This window comes from Protobothrops mucrosquamatus, unplaced genomic scaffold (genome assembly GCF_001527695.2).
Source record: "Protobothrops mucrosquamatus isolate PMUCROS unplaced genomic scaffold, P.Mucros_1.0 scaffold78, whole genome shotgun sequence".
Classification (NCBI taxonomy): Eukaryota; Metazoa; Chordata; class Lepidosauria; order Squamata; family Viperidae; genus Protobothrops; species Protobothrops mucrosquamatus.
This window is the reverse complement of record NW_015386455.1, coordinates 2,686,726-2,709,895: the sequence shown is the minus strand read 5'-3', so window position 1 is coordinate 2,709,895 and position 23,170 is coordinate 2,686,726. Positions and strand designations below refer to the sequence as shown.

At 36.7% G+C, this 23,170-nt stretch overlaps 1 protein-coding gene across 4 annotated transcripts in view; it reads right to left on the bottom strand.

The window, feature by feature from the left end:
• The window catches only part of PCNT (pericentrin), a 123,257-nt gene that overhangs the window by 16,321 nt on the left and 83,766 nt on the right, over positions 1-23,170 (bottom strand). For 3 of the 4 annotated variants that reach the window (XM_015812329.1, XM_015812332.1, XM_015812331.1), the window contains 9 exons: positions 22,997-23,099; positions 21,819-21,979; positions 21,243-21,434; positions 12,690-12,888; positions 11,085-11,307; positions 6,822-6,972; positions 4,099-4,791; positions 1,305-1,561; positions 708-801 (listed from right to left, as the gene is read on the bottom strand). In XM_015812329.1, coding sequence (XP_015667815.1) covers positions 708-801; positions 1,305-1,561; positions 4,099-4,791; positions 6,822-6,972; positions 11,085-11,307; positions 12,690-12,888; positions 21,243-21,434; positions 21,819-21,979; positions 22,997-23,099 — 2,073 coding nt within the window. The remainder of the gene's footprint in view (positions 1-707; positions 802-1,304; positions 1,562-4,098; positions 4,792-6,821; positions 6,973-11,084; positions 11,308-12,689; positions 12,889-21,242; positions 21,435-21,818; positions 21,980-22,996; positions 23,100-23,170) is intronic. The other variant, XM_015812333.1, reaches the window with a different exon arrangement.

The window sequence follows — 23,170 nt, the reverse complement described above, 5'->3', positions numbered from 1 at the left end:
CCATCAAGCGGGATTGGCCTAGGGGGGGATTTTATAGGGATTTTAAAGGGATTTTATAATTTTTCTAATACAGGTTAATTAATATATATTTTAATTTGGCTTTTAAATATTTATTGTATAGCTCTGTTTTTATTTACCTGTAAGCCGCCCTGAGTCCCTCGGGAGAAGGGCGGGGTATAAATTAAAGTAATAATAATAAATAAATATATATTATACAATAATATAAAATGTTATATTATAATAAGAATAGTTAATTTATTTTAGACAATCTATAGTTTTAAAGGACAAGATTGTAGGTTTATGCCAAGATTCTGCCACAGAGGCTTTTCAAACCACAAAGCTTGGGAAAATAGGTTGCTACTGTGAGAGTTTTCTTGCCATTTTTAACATGGATCAAGACTGCGATATACTAAAAATCTGAGCAGAGAACTTCAAATTGTGTTTTGATGTGCCTGTACCTAGTACTAATTCAAAACTGATGTGATACTTCACAGCTTTGTCATTGTGGGGAAAATAGGAAGAGGAAAGTGTGTTGGATAAATTTGCTGCAATGAGTTTTGTAAAAATAATAAAAGCAGGATATAAATAAAAATAAAATAAAATAAAAATATTTTTATTCTATTGGAAGACATGAGAGATTAGCTGGTTTTCTATAAATTGTAACTAAAGCCTAAATAGTTATTTATGAAAAAAAAATATCCTCTTACCACAGGTTTGGAAAAAGCCAGTAATTCTTTGATTTCAAGTATATGAAGTAAGGCTGCAACTATCTCATCATTTGATGCAGACCAATTTACTGTTCTGTTAAGTACAAAACAGAAAAATGTAATCCAGGTAGCTATGCAACAAGTAGCTGTCCCCAAAATACAGATACATAACTCTGTATATTTAGTCTCAAGCAACATAGCTAAAAATAATAAATTTGTGTAAAACAATCTTATATAGATCTTTGCAGTCATATAAAATTAATATTCACCAGCCAACCTCACAAATGATTTTGGGCAGGGGACAATTTCTGCTACTTGGAATCTTATACAGCACTTGCCTGAAATCTGGAAAGCAGTTAATATTCAGTACAGAAAGCACAGTTAACATGTATCACTGAATTCAAGCTTCCTGATTAACTATCACTAATCTAAACAGTAATATCAGGTATTGCCATTAACATTTTTTCCCAGGAAGACTGATATTTCTTGGAAAGTATAGACAGTGTGTCCAATTGTTAGAATTGATGATTTCCCCTTGTATCTCCAATTTCTAGAAGATGTTTCTAAAACAAAGAGAATTCTTAAAAGAATACTCACTTGTCTATAGTTTTATATATGAACTCAGAAAGATATGCAGCAACAAGAACCAGCTGTTCTCTGATGTTTTCCAATATCTGTTGTTCAACATGCAATCTTACAGTATCAGATGTAAAAGTTAAGTTAGTGTAATTATTTCTTGAAGGAAATTGGTTATATTTTTTTAATAATATTTCTTGTTTCTTCAGATCTTCTAGCATTTTTTGCAATTCCATGAATTTCATACAGTTTTGCAAATATTGTAATGTGGACTCATTCTATTGGAATAAAAAATACAGTAATTTGTATTATATCCAATAATGTATAGAACACACACACACACAGAGAGAGAGAAATCAAAGAATATTTTGGGGTACAAGAGGCACTTTGTGGTAGTTGGTGATTCTTTGCTAAGAAAAATAAGGACTGAGTATGCCAAGCTGGTATTATATCACAGGGACAACCAGAATATGATGAACAGGTTGCTGAAACTGCAAAGTATGGTAACCATCTGTCAACGCTGCTAATATTGGATATTATTGCTTTGACAAGATATGCAGAACTGTCTGGTATTTTTAGAGTTAATTCAGATAGTGGAGGGGGGGGAGAGGAGAAAGATAAGGACTGCACTGGGAAGGGAACCTTTGCCCTCCAGGTTGATTGGAAAATGTGAATGATGACTGCAAAAAGGGGAGGGGGAATAGCCTGGAATGTTATGTGCAAAGGAAGGGAAATTCAGAACTTGGCATCCCTCCATGTTGTGCCGATACTGTGTTACACTGTAATAAAGGCTTTCTAGGATAAACAATGCCTGGAAGTTTTTTGAAGTGTTTCATTAGTCAGAACCATGACACCATCCCTTTGAGTATTCAACATGAATGACAATGCCAAAAAAGACTTTCAGAGACTACAAAGTCCTGGACAGAAAAATGGGAATATAAATATTGTTTTTGTTAATCTTTCCATCTATAAGGATAAAAGCCTTTCACATGTGATAAGAGGAACAGGATTCTATAAGTCAACAATTAGCTATATAGATTGTGCTGCTATTTTTGAATTCCTCGATCATGGATCTATTTACACAAAGAACTCATGAAAAAGGTAGGCTACATCTCATGGAACCGGGAAGTATCTCACCATTCTCAATAAGAAAGCATTAAATTGAAGAAAAAGGGGAAGGATGGTGTTGAATGTATCACCAAGGGCTGAGAACAGGTCCACACTTGAAGAGCCAATTACTGATTTATTGGTACTCATGCTTATGCACAGGAATATTGAAATTGATATTTAACACATGCTTGGAGTTAGATAAGGGTAAACAGAATTCAAGGAAGGTTAGACTTAGTTCGCTTGTGGCTACTTAGGGATTTTAGGCTGATGCCTCTTTTAACTGTGTCCCCAGGTTCTGCCACACCTTACACCAACAATGCAGGAGACATAGGAAATCAAAGAAATAGAAAGTAGAGATTGAAAGAAATTATAAAAGTGAAGCCAATAGGAGACAGGCATGCTATATGGAAGAAATCCTTCTGTGCCACATTAAAAACTTAACAATGGGAGATTTTAATTAATATGATATCTAATAATTATAGTCCTCTCTTGCTGAAAACCTGTTTGGGAGAAAATGGAAGTATTAAAGGGAGAGGGTTATATTTTGGACCCAATCATTTTTAATTTTATGTGTGTGTGTATGTATGTATAAAATACATTTATTGTATTATATAAGAGAGTCAGCCAGCTGGATGACCTGGGCCAGTCATTCCCTCTTAGCCCAACTCACCTCACAGGGTTGTTGTGGGGAAAATATGAGGAATACGTATTAGGTGTGTTTGCTGCCTTGAGTTGTTTTCGCCGAGCCCTGAAGGCCCATCTATTCCGTGCGGCCGGCCTGGCGTAGTTTGATTATGTTTCAGTGGGGTTTTTTTTTACGGGTGTGTTTTTAGAACAGGCCTGTTATTTAATTCGATTTTAAAACAAACTATTTATTTATTATCGTGGTTTTTAGTATCGCCTGTTCACCACCCTGAGTCCCGCAAGGGAGATAGGGCGGTATATAAATTTAATAAATAAATAAATAAATAAAAATAATAAAAGTAGGACACAAATCAAAATTAATCAATCAATCAATTAATGTTCTTTACTCAAAGGCTTCAAATATAGACTACATAGCTATCTGTTCCAAACACTTTAATAGCCCTTGCACAGATGATCTATAACAGTGATGGCAAACCTACAGTATGGCACGTGTGCCAGAGGCGGCACTCAGAGCCCTCTCTGTGGGCACACCTGCCACCACTGCCAGCTCGCGCAGGTCCATTAGGCCACCTCTGGCACCCGGAGTGGCAGCCCCACCCAGCACAAAGGAGGCAAAGCAGCTGGCTAGCAAGCTCGAGTAGAGGTGGTAGAGCACGCCCCCTATGTGCTCACTGGCCTCTGTGTGCGGGGGCTGATGGTGTCAGGCAGCAGCCGCTCTTGCCTCGCCTTGCAGCAATGGCACCCTGCCCTACCCCACCTCACCCCGCAGGACGAGCCTCCTGCCCACTATCCCACCCACCAGAGACTCCCTGGATCTCCCCCAATCTTGCCATGCCCACCCAGTGGGCCATGCCCACCCCCAACCCTGAGGGCACCACAATGCTGATGCGGCCCTGGCACTTTGCGATAAATAAGTGGGTTTTGGGTTGCGGTTTGGGCATTCGGTCTCTAAAAGGTTCGCCATCACTGATCTATAGGCTGGACCACAGAATCTACAATTCTATGTAGATTCCTCTATGTGCATTATACTACTAAGGTAACAAAAATAGGATATTCTTACTTGATTTTCTTGAGCTTCTAGAAGTGCCCTTAAACAGTGACATTCAGTTTGTTGCTTCTGTGCCCTTTTTCTTTCTCCTTGTACTGTCCTGATCTGTTGATCGCTCGATGATTTCACAGCAGACTGCAATTGTTTCCACCCCCTTTTTGTTTGTGCTTCTTTCTCTCTTTGTACCTCCAAAGTATGAGCAACATCTTGTTTTTTATTTTGCATCATTGACCCTGTAACGTGAACAGTGTTTTGGAGATCTTGTTCTTGTTGAAATTCTTTACAATGTATATGCATTTCTTCCATCTGTTTCTTTGAATCAAATATCTGCTGCTGTGATTTCTCAATTATAGCAAAAAGTTTCCTAGAATTGGACCTTTCTAAATGCAACTGTGCTTGCAATTCCAGCAATGAATCTTTATGTTTACAAGATCCACATTCATTTAATTTCATAGTCAGATGTTCTGTCAAAACACGTTCATGGTTCAAGGCATTTAACAGGTCTGCATTTTGTTTTTTCTCAATATCTAAATTTTTCTGCAGTTCCAATAGTTTATTCTGATCCTTGGATAATAAAGCCTCACAGCGAGAATGTTCAATTTGGAGTTCTTTATGGAGATTACTATTTGCTGACTGTTCATGCTCTAAAGCCACAGTTAATTGATTGTTCTGAATACACTGTAACTCCAAGGCACCTTGCAACTCCTGTACAACACAAAGATATATTTACATTAATTATATAAAAATTCAAACCTGAATATCTATGAAGTCTAATACTGTAGTCAATGAGATTTCATGGAAATTAGGATTTGAGTCCAGACAGCTTTAAGAAAAACAGACAGACGTATAATCTTTAAGGAATGCAAAGAAACAATTTCACCAGTGAAAGAAGGTCCATTCATTCTACCTGTGTTTTCAGCTATAGGCTACACTCTCCCAAAGATAAATTGATTTATAAAACAGCAGCATAAAATTAGGTAATGGATCTATCCTAAGAAGCACTTACCCAAGACAATATGTTAAAAAAAACCTAAGTAAATTAATGAGACTAATAGTAAACACATTTTTATCATTTCAATTGGTTTTGCAAGGGTAAGCCTGTTTGAAGTGCTTTAGTACAGGGCTTTTCAACCTTTTCACCCATTGTACCACTTTTAGGATGTGGCAATATCCGAGTACCACCAGTCGCTTAGCAAGGTGTCAAAAACTTGACCAAAACAAACAAACAAACAGGAAAAAAGTGATAAAGTACAGGTAGTCCTCGACTTACAACAGTTTGCTTAGTGACTGTTCGAAGTTACAATGGCACTGAAAAAGTGCCCCCCAAGCCACAGCCGAGCAAGACACCTGCCTGCCCACCTGGTGGCGCTCTTCCTCCTTGTGAGCAGTGTGTTATGTTGTCAAACTTGAAAGTATTTTGAATTTTCACATTTCTGTCTTATTTTTCAGCATCTCTGACCATGTCATGGCTGCCATTCTGCTAAACTATGCATAGCAAGCTGACAGCCTGACATTAATAACAGGAGAAGGGAGCAGTGGGGGCAGGGACAAAGGGAGGGAACCAGGAGGAATCAAAACTAAGCCATACTGTCCTGTTCCAGCCGTCTCAAGGTCACACCAAAATAATGCAGAGCCAGCAAGTGCCGAAAACAGGGACTATTTCCCAAACAATTTTGGGACTGGACAATGGACAATGACTGATAACCAGCGATTGGCCGGGAACAAGGGAAAGTTAACTGTATCCTTTATGTGTGAAAATCTCAGATCCGGCTTGTTCCAATGACTATACCCCAGATTCATTACACTTATCAATAAATACAATAAAATAGAGATACAAAAATAAAGGCCTTCTCTACACATTGAGATGTTAAATATTGACATTTTATATAAATATATGATAAAAAAACCAGGACAAATTCTCTTTTTATTGTTTGTAGAAAAATGAAACTACTACACTGAATTGGTTATAGCTGTCTTTTCACTGACAGATATCTTTCTTTACTGTAAAAATTAAATATTAGATGATCTTTGCAAGACAACTATTGAAAGGAGTCTTTTAAATATTTGAGTTTTATTTTTCCTAAGAAACTGACCTGGCAAGCTTGCACCTTAGTATATTTGGAAGCAAATAAACAAAACAATTGGATGATTTTGTCCTCTTTTATATTTAAGATTTATTAATAACACTACATGGAACATTTTCTGAGAAGGAGACAATATATTAGCAAAGGAACATACAGATTTTTTTTAAAGGATGTCAGTATCAAATTAAAGACAAATATAAGATCAAACTGTATAGGGTGTGAAAATTATATAAGTTATCTAAAATATATCATCTGGCTGGGGCTTGAAACAAAATCACGGTTAGTCCTATAATAAATAAAATAAAACAAGATGTGTTATCACTTTTAGGCATACTGAGCTAACAAAAAATGAATCTAGTTTGAACTTTGATCATTATACAGTTTTTGGTAAGTGCTCCATGACAAGGGATCTTGAGGTAGTTATTCCTCCTAGCCTAAGCCTAACTGGAATTTGTTAATGGGCCCAGTTAGTCAGTTTATAGACATTATTTCTTTTCATCAGGAAAAGGATATATATCTAGTAATGGGGAACAAGAAAAAAAATAGTTTGCTTTGGAGATTTACTACATTGAATTTAACCTATTTTGGTTGAAGACAAGAATATAAAAAACTGTGTAGCAATAGGGATTATCATTTTATGACATATTTTACCTCTATAGCTTTTGATTTTTCATCCTCTTTTATTTTATGCTGTTTCTGCTCTTCATCCAACTTAATCTGTAATTCTTTGTTTTTAAGATGTTCCCTCTGTAAATTCTCAAGTGCTGCTGTAATACTTCTCTCTTTATTTTCCAATGCAGAACTATGGCATAACATTTTAAAATATTATTTATAAAAATTGTTAATCTAACTACAAATCATTCTTTTTTCAGGAAATTAGGCCTTTAATGACTGAACAAAAATAAAATTAATATATTTTTCACTATAGATTTTAATCACAGTGGTTAAAAAATGTCAAATTTCTTTTTGTGAATTTTTTCATGCTGGTATCAATACACAATATAAAAATGATTTCTCTATATGCACACAGCTGAAAATATAAACTAGGAACAGTATGTATCATTACAAAATTAGGGCTATGTGAAAAGGGGAACTAAAATAAGAAATCATAACAATAATGAAATTAATTACCACAATAAAAATAACAAAAATACTTCTTTATGTAGGAAGCAGGCATTTTATAAACAAAGTTATAAACAGACAAAGAGAATTATTAGAATTGGTTTAAAGGAATCTCAGAAGTGAGCCTTTATGCTATACAATAGGGATTGAAGCTATATACTCCAAAATGATCAGTGAATCGGTGTGAACCACCCCCTTCTATTCAAATTCCTATGAATAGAACTAATGATTTCATGAATGGGATAATCCTACTGAAGGGGCCAGGAAGGTTCCTTTTTTCCTATGCAAATTTTAAGAACAAATATATTAACCCTATGCCAGAAATATAATGTTACTGGGAGGGCTTTCCATATGCAATTTACTTTGGAGTAACTTATACATATAATAAATAAGTATATGCTGTACACACACACACACACACACACACACACACACACACACACACACATTTGTATGAATGAACATACAAACACACTAGTGTACATCTTCCCCTGATGCACTTATATTTTGCTGATATGTAGGCTGACATTCTCCACATATAAGTGCCCATCTTTCTTCCTCTTCCATTCCAGGATGTAGGTCACTTTTTTCCTTCTCTAACCTCTTCCAGTCACAAGGGAGATATCCTAGTTCTCCTCCTCCTTCCATAGAAGGTGCTTACTGAGGTCTTTCCAAAAGCCCATATTGGTGTACCCTTCATCTGAAAAGGGAGGAAATGAATATCTGGATCCCAGCACCACCCAAATGTTCCTCCTTCCATTTGGCATTTTGTTTTCCAGCTGAGCCAGTTGGGAATGGTGGCTGATTCCAGACTGTTCCTGTATGGAATTGGGATATTTTGTATGGTTGTGCAAAGCACTTGAAAGGGCAGGAGTAAAGATAGGAGTGAATCTTCTTTCTCTTTGCTCCTTTCGGCTGCCTTTCTCTTATCCTTTCTTGACTTTCCTGTTAATAGATCATGATGTATCACACTGATCCCACATAAACAAATGAATATGGGTACTGATAAATCAGAGGATGTACCACAATTCATCCTTCCCCCACAAATCACTCAGAGATAGCATCCAAATAGCAGAGCAATGGCACTATTAATGCCTCTGCTGCATTTCTAATACAATAGAACTAATAAAACGAAGGAAAAATTTCCTGACAGTGAGAATAATCAACAATGGAACAGCTTGCCTTCAGAAGTTGTGGGTGCTGGAGGCTTTTAAGAAGAAACTGGACAGTCATTTGTCTGAAATGATAGAGTCTCCTGCTTGAGCAGTGGATTGGACTAGAAGACTTCCAATGTCCCTTCCAACTCTGTTAATAATAATAACAACAACAACAACAATAAAGTTGGAAGGGATCTTGGCAGTCATCTAGTCCAACCCCCTGCTCAGGCAGGAAACCCTATACTATTTCGGACAAATGGCTGTTCAGTCTCTTCTTAAAAACTTCCAGTGTTGGAGCATTCACCACTTCTGGAGGCAGGTTGTTCCATTGGTTAATTGTTCTGTCAGGAAGTTTCTCCTTAGTTCTAGGTTGCTTCTCTCCTTGATTAGTTTCCATTCGTTGCTTCTTGTCCTGCCTTCAGGCGCCTTGGAGAATAGCTTGACTCCCTCTTCTCTGTGGCAGCCCCCGAGATATTGGAACACTGCTATCATGTCCCCCTCGTCCTTCTCTTCATTAAACTAGACATACCCAATTCCAGCAGCCGTTCCTTATATGTTTTAGCCTCCAGTCCCCTAATCATCTTTGTTGGTCTTCTCTGTACTCTTTCTAGAGTCTCAACATCTTTTTTACATGGTGGTGACCAAAACTAGATGCAGTATTCCAAGTGTGGCCTTACCAAGGCATTGTAAAGTGGTATTAACACTTCACGTGATGTTGATTCTATCCCTCTGTTAATGCAGCCTAGCACTGTGTTGGCTTTTTGGCAGCTGTAGCACACTGCTGGCTCATATTTAAGTAATTGTCCACTAGGACTCCGAGATCCCTCTCACAGTTACTACTATTGAGCAAGGTACCCCCTATACCAAGGGTGTCAAACTGCGAGCCGGACGCGTCATGCGGAAGCTGCGCCCACCCCATTGCCAGCAATGGCAAAACTCTCCTGATACGTTGCGTGACGTCACAAGTTTGACATGTCTGCCCTATATTATACCTATACATTTGGTTTTTCTTGCCTAAATGTAGAACCTTACTTTTTTCACCATTGAATTTCATTTTGTTAGATAGAGCCCAATGTTCAAGTCTGTCCAGATCCTCCTGTATCTTAAGCCTGTCTTCTGGAGTGTTGGCTATTCCTGCCAGTTTGGTGTAGTCTGCAAATTTGATGAGTTCCCCATCTATCCCCTTGTCCAAATTGTTGATGCAGATGTTGATGAGCACTGGGCCCAGAATAGAGCCCTGGGCACCCCACTTCACACTTCTCTCCATGTAGATGCGGTTCCATTGAGGACCACACACTGAGTACGGCCGGTCAGCCAGCTACAAATCCATCTGGTGGTGATGCTGTCTAAACCACATTTTTCTATCTTATCGAGTAGTAGGTTGTGATCTACTTTATCAAATGCCTTACTGAAGTCCAAGTAAATTATATCCACAGCATTCCTTTGATCCACTAATTTTGTCACTTGGTCAAAGAATGCAATAAGGTTTGTCTGGCATGATCTGTTTTGGACAAACCCATGTTGGCTTTTAGTAATGAATTTGTTTGCCTCTAGGTGTTCGCTGATTCATTGCTTGATTATCTTTTCCAGAATCTTCCCAGGTATTGAGGTCAGGCTGATAGGTCTTTAATTTCCTGGATCCATTTTTTCCCCTTTTTTGAAGAGGGGAACTAATTCAGCTCTTTTCCAGTCCTCTGGTAGTTCCCCAGTGCTCCAGGATCTTTGAAAAATATAGTTCAGTGGTTCTGAGATCACATCTGCCAGTTCCTTGTGAACCTTGGGGTGTAATCCATCTGGTCCTGGTGACTTGAACTCCTCTAGGCTGGACAGGTGCTCACTTACCATTTTCTTGCCTATCTTAACTTGTGTTTCTATTCTGTTTCTTATAGCACTATTTTTGATAGGTTGGTCTGTTTTTTCCCTTTGTGTAAAGACAGATGCAAAAAACGAGTTAAATAGTTCTGCTTTCTCCCTGTTGCTTGTCACTTTCTTGTCACTTTCCCCCACTAAGGGACCAATCATTTCCTTCACTTTTTTCTTGTTTTTTACATGTTGAAAGAAGCTTTTTTTGTTATTTGTTATTCTGTTCTATTTTGTTATTCTGTTCTGTTATTCTTACAAGGCAGCTTCCCACACCACACAGCACATGTCTGAAGATACATAGGATCCAGAGACAATGGTCCTCAGTTAATTGAGGTTGCAGTTGCTATATGAATCCAGGCTGACAATGGCTCACCACCATCTCTCTTTGCAAAATAGCTGCCAAATTGTACTACAGAAAGAGAAGAGGAAATCAACCCTCATTTAGCCCATTACGTTAGGGCTTGCAAATGTTGCTGAGGATAGTAGAATTGGGAGGGAATTATAGATAGGTATATGGGAATAAAAAAGAAAGATAAGACAGATTTAAGAGAATCCTAATGGCCCTGGTTGCAGAGCTCTTTGATAGAGATCCCTTGTATAGATAAGCTGGCTACAACTCCCTCCCCCCTAAAATTTGCCTATGATCCCACTCTCCAGAGGATTGCAAACATCTTGTTTAAAAACTCTTGTGGGAAAAAAGAGAAAGTTCATAATATACCGGTAGCAATGCATTAACAAAAATGTAAGGCAGAATCCATTTGGAAATCTTTACCTGTATTTAATTACTTCATTTTGGGTTTTTTGTAAAGATTTTTCTAACCTCTCATTTGTTTGTTTGCTTTCACAAAGATCTGATTTCAAATTCAGTATTGCAGTGTGTTCCTGTTTCAGCAATTCGTGCATTTCAGAAGCTTTCTCTTGTTCATGTTTTAGGGAAGCCTGCAAGTCCTTTGCAATGAATTGTTCTTGCTGAAGTTTATATTCTAGAAGTTCAACTGAGAATAAATTTAAACATGCAAAAAGTAAATACATAAATCTATTCCTAAGCTTTCTATATTTTCCCTAAATATATTTTCCCAATATCTTCCCTTTACCATTTTTAAAAATAAAGTTTTAATTTAGATGGAAGACCAATTAGGATAATAAGGTAGTCCTCAACTTACCACATTTCATTTAGTGATCATTTCAAGTTACAATGATACTGAAAAAAGTGACATGACTGTTTTTCACACTTACAATCATTGCACGTGATCAAAATTCAGACACTTGGCAACTGGCTCATTTTATGACGGTTGCAATGTCCTTTTGCAACCTACTGATAAGCTAAGTCAATGGAGAAGCCAGATTCACTTAACAACTGTGTTACTAACCAAATTAACAACTGCAATGGCTTCACTTAACTACTGTGGCAAGAAAGGTCATAAAACGGGGCAAAACTCACTTAACAATGGTCTCGCTTAGCAACAGAAATGTTAGATCCATTTGTACTCGTAAGTGGAGGACTACCTATTGTATCACATGCTCTCACCATCTGTCTCCCTTTCCCTTCATTGTTCAAACCAAATTGAATCTGCTTGAAATTGCTTTAACAAGAATATTTGAGGGACAACTTGCCAGTATGGCTGTGCGACAAGGTAAGAAGTAGGAAATAAGTTTGCTGAGTTTGTTCCCTTTTGATAAATTTAAATCTGATGATACAAAGGTTGTTCTTGTTATTCACAGAAACTGTTCGAAATCAACAACCATGAATAAACAGAATACCCATGAAAAGTGTTCTTTGCAATGTGCGATAGTGTTCATTTGTTCCATTTTGTGACAGAAAATACACAAAAAACATACATAAGTGAAATCCTGAATAGATATTGAAATCTGGTGAGCAATTTCCAACTGGAGATATATGTAATAGCATACAATGAAACCCATGGATAATAAGGTCATATACATAATACTTGGATAATACAACCAATAAATATATTTTAAGAGATATTTTAATTAATATTTCATTAATTGGAGATTCTTAAATCTTCATTTTGGTAGATAATTTTTTATCAGCTAGGAAAGATACAAGCTAGTGGGGGATACAAGAAATTACAAATAGGTAGTGATGAGATGTTGAGTATTCAGAATTGAGAACTCCTTATCCAGCTTATCCAATTCTCTAATATTTGGTACAGAAGTATATTAGGGGTAAAAGATACAAACAAGAAAGGATTCACTCGTAATGCAGCACAGCAGATTTGGGAAGCAGATATATATTTCAGTGGCATAGTATCTAGTATTCACAAAAATGTAAACAAAACCAATAATGAATAATTATTTTTATTTTTAATATTTATTTATTCAAATGAACAATGAGAAGAAAAGAAAAATACATTACCCTGTCTTTGAAGCTGATGCTCTTGCTTTTTCCCATGATTCTCTGTATTTATAAGTGTTTCTTGGAGTTCCTGTAACTTCTCTTGGCTTTGAAGTTGTGTAAGTCTCAACTGAATTTCAAGATCCTGCATATCAGAAAGCAAGCTGTTCCTATCTGAGGATGAAAGATGTTCAACAATTCTCTTTGGTTGCTGTTCCTCCTGAAAAAAAAGTTCATTTCATGCACTGAATATGGTAGATTTTTTAAAAGATGTAAATTCACATGCCTATTTTTTCAGCACAGAATTTAAAACTGATTCAAACTATGAATTACATGTCATTTACATTTTTAGGCCACTTGAATTTACATAGATTTGTAAGATGTTTTTCTGGTTCCTTAGGGAAAAACAAAAAAATTGAGTTGTTTATATTAGCACTGGTTTGGATTTGCATGTGTACATGCATGCATATTTCAATGAACCACGTATATGTATAGATAATAATTTGACACAAGTAATATATAATTGTTTTCTTCCTAATATGGTATGTGATTTCCAGACTAATTTTTTTTAGAAATAAAATACTGAAAAAAAATAGCAGCTTGCTTCAAGTGTAATATTAGTGAGCAGAATGTGGCAGTTGAAAATCATCATTTCACTTTACCGTTGCAGGCAAAAGTTTAGACATTTAGTCTAATTGTATGTTTCAATGCATCCTTAAAAAATGGAGGTTGGTACAACCCATACATGATACAAAGATAATGTCACCCAGATTTGCTGCTTGCAGTTTGCCACTTGCTTACCCTCGGCTGCCATGGAAATGGGGTGTGGGGGTGTGTGGTATTTGGGTCAGGGAAGTGAGCTGATGTAAGAATTGGAAGGGAGGATCACTCATTATCGGAGTGGAGATGTTTAGACTCCATCAAGGCCAACCGTCCTGGGCCTCCAGAGGTGCACATCATCTGCTGAAGAGGATTTCTCATAACATCATGCTGGACGTTGATTGGTCTGCAGGGGTCGGACCATGGGGGGATGGCTATGGGGAAACTTTCAATGTGTAACTTTCACGCAGTTTTTACTCAGATCTTGCCTTGCTTTTGCTGCTATCAATTCATTCTTAGTAAAAGTACCTCTTCTCCTTGGAGTTGGGTTTTTTCTTTCTTAGGATTTGAACAGAGGCAGACCTAACAATATTGACATTTCTCTGCAAATTTTAATGTATGTTTACTATTTATGTTCATTTACTTATAGATTCAGAATTGGAAAATAGTGAACATGACATATGCAAATATTTGGATCTGTTTTCAATCAGTACTTTTTAACACATCCTTATTCCAAATGTCTCCTATAGCCAGCCTTCTATACATGCTTTTAGATCCCCCCCACTCTTCTTTGAAATACTCTTTTAATTCAGAAATATTCTTAAAGTCTCCTTCTTTGTACTGTTTGAGATTTCATTACAAATTATTAATAATATTGAAATCTGGTGACAGTAAACACCATACCCAAACCTTTTTCTTTCTTGTAAGTACTTCATTGTTGCTGACTTTGAGGTGTGCTTTAGATTGTTATTTTGCTGAAATACCCATCCTTTTTCAGCTTTAATTCCTTCATTGTTTGTGGGCCATAACCCTAAGCCAGGGGTCTTCAAACTTGGCCCTTTTATGACATGTGGACTTCAACTCCCAGAATTCCTCAGCCAGCATGGCTGGCTGAGTCATTCTGGGAATTGAAGTCCACAAGTCATAAAAGGGCCAAGTTTGAAGACCCCTGCCCTAACCCTTGGTATTTAACTGAATTCATTCTTCCTTCCATTGTATAGTGTTTCCTGTGCATTGACTGCTATACCACTCCTACAGCAACTCCATGTTCAATGATTGGCAAAGTGTACTGGATGAACAGTTCAGTTTTTCTCAATCCAAAACAACTTGTTCCAAAAATGTTCAGGTTTATCAAGGTTTTTATATAGTTTAAATGATATATGAAAGAAAGTTGGAGAAAGAATTTATTTCTGACAACTTGCTCATATAGATCATAATTGTTTAATCCCAAGTACACATGGGATTAACTATTCCAGTGAGAGCTAAATTTCCAAGAGATCATTAGTGATTTGTTATATCCTATCAATCTGTCTAGTTTTCAGGCTATTACAATATTTTTTCTTTAGTTCTAGAATTTGCTTTTCCTTCAGCAGTCCTTTGTAACCTGAATTTCTTTAAGAATGTGTTTCATAGGTAAAATTATTAGCTGGAAGTCTTTATCCCTGCTTTATAAGTGTAAATTGTTTTCATTCAAGGCCACACTGCTTAGATCTACACATACGGTAACTATACTGATACATTATGACATCCTAGATTCTTGAGAAGAACTAGATGCATATGAAGGCAAACACTAGCTAAAGAACTGGCAACTATAGACTTCCGGTCTGATGTTTGATGAGACGGGTGGAAGAAGCCGGGGCTCTGGCTTCTTAGCCCGATTTTGTTCTGCCCGATGACCCCAAGGGGTCGGAAAGTTGCCCTGGAGGGGAAACGAAGGAGGGATGCCTCAGGAGTCGAGACCAGACAGCGGTCAGTCCAGATGGATTGAAGAAACCCTCTAAAAGGATGGAGGAAATGCTGCCTAGTAAGCCCAGACTGCCCAAATCATCGCCAGCCGGAAGAAAAGTGAGGAGCCGCGGCACTCTGCTAAACAGCTGATTGTCAACAGCATGCTGAAACTGGGTGAGCCTGCTCTTTCATTCCTTTTCCTTTTGGACCTAGAAATGTTGATCCCCTGATTGGGAAGAGCTATGAAGTAAAGACCCCAGAAGGACTAGGGGAGAAGAGAGTTAAAAGCGGCGAGCAACTATAGGAGGGGGAAGGATTTTAAGGAAGATAAAAGCACTCTTAAAAATTGAACTTAGATTTACTCAAAGAAAGACTGCTTAACGTACAGGATGTGGAAAAAACTTTTTAGATATAATTCTTAGGGTAAATAATCTATAAAGAACTGTAAAAGAAAAACTTTGTAATAATCTTTTAAAACCAGATATTGACAAAACAGTGTAGAGGACATCTAATGGTGAAAGGAGATACTACAGTAATACTAAATAATAAAAGAACCTGAAAATGTTTGATCTTGAAACAACAGCTGGTATAAACAAAGTGTCTTTATGTGAGTTTATAAGTGAAAAGGTTTTCTACAATTATATCTGTTGACTCTGGATATAACCAAAACAGGAATTACTTGGAGACAGTGGGCATTTTACATCTGTGACTCAACTGAAGGATTTGGATTTGGCCTAAAGTAGTTGGCTTGTTCTTTTTGGTTGGATTTTAGCCTAAGATAGTTGGCTTTTTTTCTTTTTTTACTTTGTATTCTCTCCTTGAGATATTGGATTTAGCCTAAGATAGTTGGCTTGAAAAATGAGTACATCAAATCTCACCAGACTTATGAAAAAGACTTCCTCTGCACCCTCTGTTGGAACATCTAGCCCAGTGGTGGCGAACCTATGGCACAGGTGCCAGAGGCGGCACTCGGAGCCCTCTCTGTGGGCACACGGGCTGTTACCCCAGCCTTGCCTCCTTCCGCGACCCCCTCCTCTCTAGCAGCCCCCCTGAAGGAGAGTCACCCACGAGCGTGGCCCACACGGAGCAGTGCAGCCAAGGACATGGCAGCCAGGCAGCGTAGACAAGACTCTGCCCTCATACTCCATTATGCAGTTGATGCTGCAGGGCGCGGGCAAAGGGTGTGGCCGCCATAGCGCTGCTGGGCTGCCTGGGTGATCTGCGGCGGGCCCTGGAGGCGGTGAATGGTCCTGTGGGCAGGCGGGGCGGGGGGGCAGGGGGTGGAGCGGGGGTGGGGCCAGTTTTTGGGCACTCGGTCTCTAAAAGGTTCGTCATCACTGATCTAGCTCAACAAGCCAGGGATCTATTGAAACAATGTTGCAGCATGAGAAAATAAGCACTGCTCAAAATGAGATGCAAACTACATTAAAATTAATTCAAGAATCAATACAAAAAACCATGAAGAGATGAAAATTAATTTTGATAAATTAAACGAACAAATATCGGACATAAAGACACAATTTGAAGTCCACCACCAAATGATTGTTAAAAATGAACAAAGAATTCAGAAAGTAGAAAATAAATCAGATGATATTGACAAAAAAATGGAAGTACTAATACAAAAAAATGAAAAATTAGAACAAGCAAATCAAAATCTAGATGAAGTGGTGGCGATCTTAGAAATGGAGAAAGTGGAACACTACTTAAGATTTCAAAATATTCCTGAAGACAGAGAAGAAAATATAGCAGTTGTGATTATTGATCTCCTGGCAGAGGCTTTGCAAGCAGACAGAGCAGAGATGCAAATGGAGATAGATGAAATATTTCGAATGAATTCAAGCTACGCAAGGAAATATAAACTACCCAGAGAAGTGCATGTAAGATTTATAAAGAAAACAACAAGAGATGAAATAGTGAGAAAAGACAGAGATGAGCCATTACAATACAAGAATAAAGAAATCGTGGTGTTAAAGCAGATACCCAAGAGAGTAAGAGATACTCGAAGACAATATCATTTCCTAACTACAAAGCTGATTGCAAAAGGCATAAATTTCAGATGGTTAATGCCAGAAGGGATTTTAACTAATTGGAATAATACAAGATACCGATTGCATTCAGTTTGGAAAGCAGAAGATTTTGATGAAAGAAATCGAGCATTCTTAGATGAAGGAATGCAACATCGACAAGAGGAGAGAAAAGATCAGAAACAAATAGAAGAAGCAACCGAAGAAGTAATTATACAACAGGAGAACAGAAAGAGAAATTTGATCAAGAGAGTGAAGGAACTGCCAGAGAACAGAGGATTACGAGATCGACTAGACCAGTGGTTCTCAACCTTTTTAATGCCGCGACCCCAACCGGTCGTAAGTCGAGGACTAAACCGGTTGTACGTCGAGGACTAAACCGGTCGTACGTCGAGGACTAAACCGGTCGTAAGTCGAGGACTACGCAACCGGTCGTAAGTCGAGGACTTTCCCTGCCCGGGAGCACCGCGCATGCGTGGTTCCACCCCCTGCACCGCCCGAGGCGTAGCTGACAAGCGGCAGAGACGGAGCAGGCCGACCACCAGCTGGCCCAGCCCAAGGGAGGTAAGGCACCCACCGGAAAAGGGGGGAAAAATGGCGGACAAAAAAATGGCGGACAGCCTTGCTTGACGACCCCCGTGAAATGGTCGATTGACCCCAAATGGGGTCCCGACCCACAGGTTGAGAATCACTGGACTAGACCTAAATATAAATAATTGAAATGGAGAAAGAAAACAGATTTTTTTCAGTGAATATAAATAGACTAAACTCCCCATCAAAAAGAAACAAAATTTTTAGAAAACTTCAGAAATTAAATATAGATATAATTTGTTTGCAAAAGGCACATGTAAAAAGACAATATTATAAGCTGTTGGAATACCCAAAGATTAGGAAACTTTACTATGCATCAGCACAACAGAAAAAAAGAGGTGCTGCCGTATATATTAAAAAGACAATAGATTCTAAAATGATTTATTCAGATGAAGAAGGAAGAATTGTGATGGTAGAAATATACTTACATAAAAAACAAACATTGTTGGTAGTAATCTATGCACCAAATAATAACCAGGAAGAATTCTATCAAAATCTCCATAGAAAAATAATAGAAATGGAGTATCAAAACATTTGTTTAGTAGGAGACTTTAATGCGATAGTGGATGGGACATTAGACTATAAAAGTAGTAAAACAGGAAAAACTGGAAGAAAAATATTACCTAAGACCTTTTTTAATATGACAGAAGAAATTGGAGTACAAGATGTTTGGACGGAAATCAATCCAGGAAAATTACAATATACACTTTATTCAAATAGTCAAAAATCCTGGTCCAGAATCGACATGATCTGGATGACATCTGAACTGAGGACAAATATGCAGGAATTTGAGATAGAACCAGGTACATGGGCAACTCACAACCCTTTAAAAGTGACATGGAGAGGAATACAAAACAAATCAAGATGGAGTTAAAAGAAAGAGAATTTATAGAATGGAGACCAAAATGGTTTTTTGCCAAAGAGACAAATTAAAAATAATTTAAGAGTAATAATGGATGTATTGGAATATTATGAATTACATCCAGGAAACAACTGGCACTAATATTTCTAGATGCTCAAAAGGCATTTGATAATGTTTCCTGGCAATTTATGATTCAGCAATTACAAATAATGGACTTTGGACAGAACTTTCTAAATTATCTCCATTGTTATTTATTTTCACTTTGGAAGTTCTAAATAGAAATAATATTAGACAAGATATAGAAATTAAAGGACTAGAAATAAAAGGTGAAACATATAAATTACAAGCATTTGCTAATGATTTGGTATTTATTTTAGAAGAACCTTTGGAGATGATTCCTAAGCTATTGGGAAAGATAGAACAATATAAAGAAATGGCAGGATTGAAAATAGAGAAAAAACCAAAGTAATAGTTAAACATCTTACAGATAAGCAAACCCCCCCCCCCAAATGTCGGAAAAAACAGAATTGCAAATAGTTAAAAAGGTCAAATATTTGGGAATATATTTAACAGCAAGATGTTCAACGATAAAAGAAGATAATTGTACAAAACTATTGAATCAAATAAGACTGGATTTGGAAAAGTGGAAAAACTTGCAATTGTCAATATTAGGAAGAATTGCTACAGTGAAAATGAACATACTACCGAAAATCTTATTCCAAACAATACCTATAAAACTTGAGAAATTTTTTTTGAAGACTTAAATTTATTAATCCTGAAATTTATTTGGCAAGGAAAGAAAGCTAGAGTTAAGATGAAAATGTTACAAGATGCCAAGGAAAATGGAGGTCTTGGTTTACCAGAGAGGGTTTTATATTATCAAGCATCTGCATTAACATTGGTAAAAGATTGGATAACCCTCAGAAATAAAAGGCTGTTATATCTGGAGGGGCATGATTTACAATTGGGGTGGCACGCTTTTTTATGGTACGGGAAAAATAAAGTTCATAAATATTTCCAAAATCACTATATAAGAAATGCATTATTAACAACATGGGAAAAAATAAAATGTAAAATATATTTGAAAATTCCAGGGTTGTCAACAATGGAAACATTTGTACACCCACATTTAGTGAACTTTGAAAAAATCTGGACATATAGAGATATTCTAAACTCTGAAGGGAATTTAAAATCTAAACAAGAAATGGAAAATCAGGGATCAATTTATCATGGTGGGCACATTTACAAATGCAAGCTAGATATGATAAAGATGTTAAACTGTATGGATTTTATAAGGAACAAACTGTTTGATAAGACATTGTTAACTTCTGATGAGAAACTAATTAAGAAAATGTATAATTTTCTATTAACTTTGAAAATGGAAAGCGAACAAGTTAAAGAAACAATGATAAGAGGGGTGAAAAATTTTGGATACAATATAAAATTAGAAAAATGGCAAAATTTATGGGAAAGAAATTACAAACTGACAATGTCAACTTCCTACAAAGAAAATTTATATAAAATGTTTTATAGATGGCACTTGCCAACAGCAAGACTAGCAAAAATGTTCAAAAACATGTCATATAGATGTTGGAAATGTAAACATAAGCCAGGCACTTATTATCATGTTTGGTGGACATGTGACAAAGTAAATTGTTATTGGAAAAAGATACATGCCTGGCTAGAGCAGTGGTTCTCAACCTTTTTAATGCCGCGACCCCCAACTGGTCGTAAGTCGAGGACTAAACCGGTCGTAAGTCGAGGACTACCCAACTGGTCGTAAGTCGAGGACTTTCCCTGCCCGGGAGCGCCACGCATGCGTGGTTCCGCCCCCTGCGCCGGCCGAGGCGTAGCTGGCAAGCGGCAGAGACAGAGCAGGCCGACCACCAGCTGGCCCAGCTCAAGGGAGGTAAGGCACCCGCCGGAAAAGGGGAAAAAAATGGCGGACAGCCTTGCTTGGCGACCCCCGTGAAATGGTCGATCGACCCCAAATGGGGTTGCGACCCATAGGTTGAGAACCGCTGGGCTAGAGAGAGAGAACATGTAGATTTTAAACCTGAACTTTTTAAAATTAGGTATAATGCCAGAAAAGACTAACAAACAAAGCATATATTTGATTTTGCATGTCACAACAGTGGCAAGAATTATATTTGCGCAATACTGGAAAAATGAAGGAATACCATCAGATGAAGAAATAATTTAAAAAATACTAGAATGCAGAGAGATGGATAGACTGACTATGAGACTGAAAGAAAAAGAAAAAAACAGAATATTATCAAACTTGGGACTTATTTTATCGATGGCTAGAGGAAAGAATAAAGGATTAGGAATTAAATATGTATTACCGAATATAAACTCAAGACAGCACATTTGTTGAAAAATTATTACTGAATGTATGGGGGAAAAAAAACCCAATAAAACTTTTACAAAAAAAACCCTGGCAACTGTAATTTTCTTGCTGTTTTGTATGTAATAATTAAGTACATATTAATTATACACATTAATAATTAGTGACTAACTGTAAACAAAAATGTTATAATATCCATGTACCTTGTTTTCTTTATTAGATTGTTTGAGATAATTCTTCAGTGATTGTATTATATCAACCAAGATTAGTCTCTCTCTTTGCCAACCCTCCACCAATGGAACTTGTTGAATTTTATCACCATCATCAAGAGGTAGAGATTTTTCTGATAGGACAAATATCTTGTAACTCTCATCATATACCATCTTCAGCACATTCTGAAAAGGAATGAAATATATAACTTAAGGAGAACAGAAAGTCATCACTTAACAAGGCATTTACCATCTGAAAGTTTGACTTTTTGCTATGTTGCAATTTGTAAATTAAGATTTCTACATGCTTTGCCCTTGAAGGAGAAGGAGATTTTTAATTATTATTATTATTATTAATTTTCATGTCCAGGCTTTTGTGATGGACGAAGTACGAATTTAAACTCCAGCAACAATTGCTGTTTATATGTAAGAAAATTACTAAAAAGAAGACAGAGTAAATGGAAAACTTTTCTTAAAATTCTGTCTTCTGTTGAAATCAATAAATACCCTATTTAAAATATTGCTATTCCATATAGATAGTAGATGTCCCATTTATTTATGAGATATTACCTTCAACTGTTGTGACAACATTTCTGTTTCTTTTACTGTTGGTGCAGTGACATCTGGAGTCATTCCAAAACTCTGCAGAGGAGCCATGACATTGCTGTTTTGGCATACCTTATTTTCTGGCTCTGCCTGATTAAGCTGAAGTATCAAATCTAAACTAGTATCTGAAAAATAGAGTATTAAAAACGATATTGAAACATAGCTGGTGCAAATGAATCCACAGTTGTCTAACCATCTGAATTTCATTTAAATTGTGTAACTAGTCACGTTTATCTCCTTTATAAAGGTTTAACTCACCCTCCTTTGAGCTAATTGCACTTGGAATGACTTGGGCTTTCAGAAAAATGACAGGCTATTTACTGGCACTTTGTTCACTTTCACTTATAACAGTAGATTTATGGAGAAATCCTTTAATGTTAAAGATAATAATATTGTTTTAAATTAGGTCCTTAAACTTAGGAATCTGATTATGAGGAATTATAGTTATGCCAGACCTGGAGTGTTGCTAACAGAGTTATTTTGAGAAACTGGAAAAATAGCATTAATTCTCTATCAAGAGATAAGTAAATTATCTGTTTTTGAAAAAAAAACAATTTTATCTACTAATCAAAAAATAATGCAATAAGTTTGGCAAAGCTTTCATAATATTTTACAATAATATATTATCAGTTATTCTTTTATTTAGAAACATTTAAATATTATTTAACATTTCATGGATATGGGATATCTATAAATGGATTCCTTCCTTCCTTCCTTCCTCTCTGTTTTTTATTACTTTTATGTTATTTTTTGCGTTTTGTATTTTTGATGCAACTTGTTAAGATAATAATTAACATAATAAGGCATACAATGCAACCAAAAGCAAAATATCTGTGAGGGCCAAAGTGCAACAAATGGTAACCTGATTTTCTACTGCTTTTAGCTGTTAGCTTTTTGTATTTAAATTCTATTCAAATGACTTTCTAAACTGCTGCTCTCTAGGTACACTTTATTTCATCTCCCATATAGCCAAGTCACTGGCCATGCTAACTAGAGATTATGGGTATTTCATTCTGGAAAAAAAAACTTTCTATCTTAACTATTTTATTTAAAGGTTTTGTTCTTATAAATTATTCCACATCCTTTAGCCCAAAATATTGTCATGGAATGCTCCCAAGTTAATTTTAGTATCCATGACTCACTGCTTCCATATTCAGTGCTTGCACTTTGAAGTCTGGACATTGTTACTTTCAGACCATCTTGTAACTCAGGTGGCATCAGAGAGAAGACTTCAGTGTTGTTTACCTATCAGATATCATACAGAAAAATGGAATGAATTCCTAGGTATGTTAAAGATTGATATACAACCATTCTTG